This window comes from Portunus trituberculatus, chromosome 42, assembly GCF_017591435.1.
Source record: "Portunus trituberculatus isolate SZX2019 chromosome 42, ASM1759143v1, whole genome shotgun sequence".
Classification (NCBI taxonomy): Eukaryota; Metazoa; Arthropoda; class Malacostraca; order Decapoda; family Portunidae; genus Portunus; species Portunus trituberculatus.
Window position 1 is genome coordinate 7031938 of NC_059296.1, and position 2500 is coordinate 7034437.

The 2500-nt window shown below is 45.3% G+C and overlaps 1 protein-coding gene and 1 long non-coding RNA gene across 3 annotated transcripts in view; one reads left to right on the forward strand and one right to left on the reverse strand.

Annotated features, from left to right (window-relative positions):
• The window catches only part of LOC123517780, a 199082-nt gene that overhangs the window by 99781 nt on the left and 96801 nt on the right, over nucleotides 1–2500 (forward strand). The gene's annotated exons all lie outside the window — the stretch shown is intronic.
• The window catches only part of LOC123517779, a 118623-nt gene that overhangs the window by 47382 nt on the left and 68741 nt on the right, over nucleotides 1–2500 (reverse strand). For both annotated transcript variants that reach the window (XM_045278235.1, XM_045278236.1), the window contains one exon: nucleotides 1439–1644. In XM_045278235.1, the coding sequence (XP_045134170.1) occupies nucleotides 1439–1644 (206 nt within the window). The remainder of the gene's footprint in view (nucleotides 1–1438; nucleotides 1645–2500) is intronic.

Below are 2500 nucleotides of genomic sequence, written 5' to 3' on the forward strand. Positions count from 1 at the left end.
ACAGTGTGTTCTTGTTGTAAGTTACGGTTCGACTTTCCACCATACAAGGAAGAAACACAAGGATCTTTGTTATTTTTTTTATAGTCTCATACTTTGTCATTATTTACTTTGTTATTTCCCTTTCCCTGTTCTGTCTGTAGGGTGTTGCTTGCCAGATGTACGAGAAAGTAAGTTATCTTAAAAAAAAAACATTTACTAGTATTGTTTTTATCACTTGTCATCATCATCATCATCATTGTCGTCTTTACGAAATCACCTCATTTTCATCATTCTATCATTATCATCACGGTCTTCATCATCATCGTCATCATCATCATCATCATCATCATCATCATCATCATCATCATCATCATCACTACTTCATTATCACTCTTCATTATCACCATCATCATCAGTATCGTCATCACTTCCGTCACCATCGTGATGACTGTTCTTATCATTAATGTTTTTTCCCTGTCGCAGTAATGAATTCAGATTCTTTTCCGATTCAGCACGAGCGGGTTTTTATGGAGACTGGTGCGAGGACGGCGTGAACTAATTAATTACATTTACCTGCGTGTGATAACGGATGATGGACGTGTGACACATGAGAAATTCACAGATGAAATACAATAAAGAGAACCAAGAGGAGATACACTGACAAGAATAACAAGAGGAAATGATGAGATGTAGTCGAGTCGACGGGAGGAGCGAGGGCTTGGTAATGAGACAGATGAGGTGAGGAGGGAAACGCGCCGTCCGATGGGTCAGGTGAGGCGAGGCGTAGCTGAGTTGATTACGGAAATGTGGCAGGCAGGGGCAGGAAGATAGAGAGATTGAACAATGAATAAGATAAATTGGCTGTCGCTAGGAAGGAGCGTGCAAGGGGGAAGACTGGAAGAAAGAAGAGGATTAGATGTTGAATAAAGAAGGGAAATGAGGGAAGGGAAATTAGATGAACAGGAGTCAAAGGATATATGAGAGAAAATAGCGAAATAGTCGTGCACTGGAGTCAGAACGCATTCATCAGTACCTTACGCGTCTCGAAGGAATGATGGAGACGAGCGGAGTCTTGACATATCGTAAAGGAACGTTAAAGTCCCCTCCAGAGGCAAGTAATCGGGCAGAAGATAAATAGATAAACAAGAAGAAAGAAAAGAAAGGCGAAGTAAAGAAGTGATGCGTCTCGGTGGATGGCATCAGGTGGGGCGCGGCTGTGCGGATAAAGAGGGATTAGGTGATGCCGACTAGAGTAGCGACACATGGATGAAAGTGACAGCAGTGAGAAGCAAGGTAAGCTGTACTGACGCTGTGCTGGTGCCGAGGTGAGTGGCCCGGATGTAGGTTAGGGAGGAAACATAATTGGAAGTAGGACTGAAATTAAATTAATTTTGTGACTTGAAGATGAGACTAAGAGTTCACTGGAGGATATGCAGTGAAGGGAATGCGCAAGACTCACGTCAACAGTGATGCCTGGGGAGTCGTACACGATGATAGGCTCGGGGCTCGACGGACTAAACTGGTAGAACTGGTCTGAGCCGCGCCACCAGTTAAGGGAGTACAGGTTGGCGCCCTCCAGGTCAAAGCGGCAGGCCAGGTGTACCGTCTTGCCCACCTGCACCACGGGCGGCACCTGCATCTCCACGATCCTGACGCCCGCCGACCCTGGGGAGGAGAAGGGAAGGTGTCATTCATGGTCACAGTGAGCCGCCGCTTTTATGGAGAAGATAAAGAAAATAACTGTCCGATTTGCACGCTGAGGGTCAATAACTCAAGGTCAAGTGAACTAACACCTCAAATGGTGTATTTCATGTGACTGATTTACGCTGCAATGAATATTCAAGTCAGATATCGACGAAATTTTCATATGAAAGTGCTAATGACGGGAAAAATATATAGCGAAATGAGGGAGGAAAGACAAAAAGAAGAAAAAAAGCGTGAGGAAAAGAAAAAGAGCATCACGTTAAGGTTTATGGAGGTAAATAAATGGGACGACTAAGCGAGGCCCTCTTGAGGCCGGCTGGAGCGGAGGAAGGATGAGAGTTGATGTGGCCTGCGTGAGGAGACTTCGCTGAGCTCCTCGTGACCTCAGTTGAGCGCCCTGAAAAATTCGCCCCGGCGCTCTGTTACCACCTCTGAGCTCCTCGCAATTTTCCTTGATGGTTGCGTGATTTAAGTTGAGCGCCACAAGGACACTGGCGGGCCGCGAGCCTTGCCTCCTGCTGAGAACCAAGAGCCTCCTGCAGCACATCTTGCCTGGCCGCCCCGCAAGACACGCTCACGCACACGCACACTGGCCCGGAAGGAATTTAATTATACCTCCAAGAACAAATTGTTAATGGGACAATGAATTGCACTGGAGGACATGATTATAAAGTAGTGTGTTTAGTTCAATGTCTTTTCTTCAGCACTAATACTAAAGAACAGTGTAGCATACATATTTGAGTAATTTACAGTAGGTATAGTATAGTATATATGTATGTATGTGTGTGTGTGTGTGTGTGTGTGTGTGTGTGTGTAT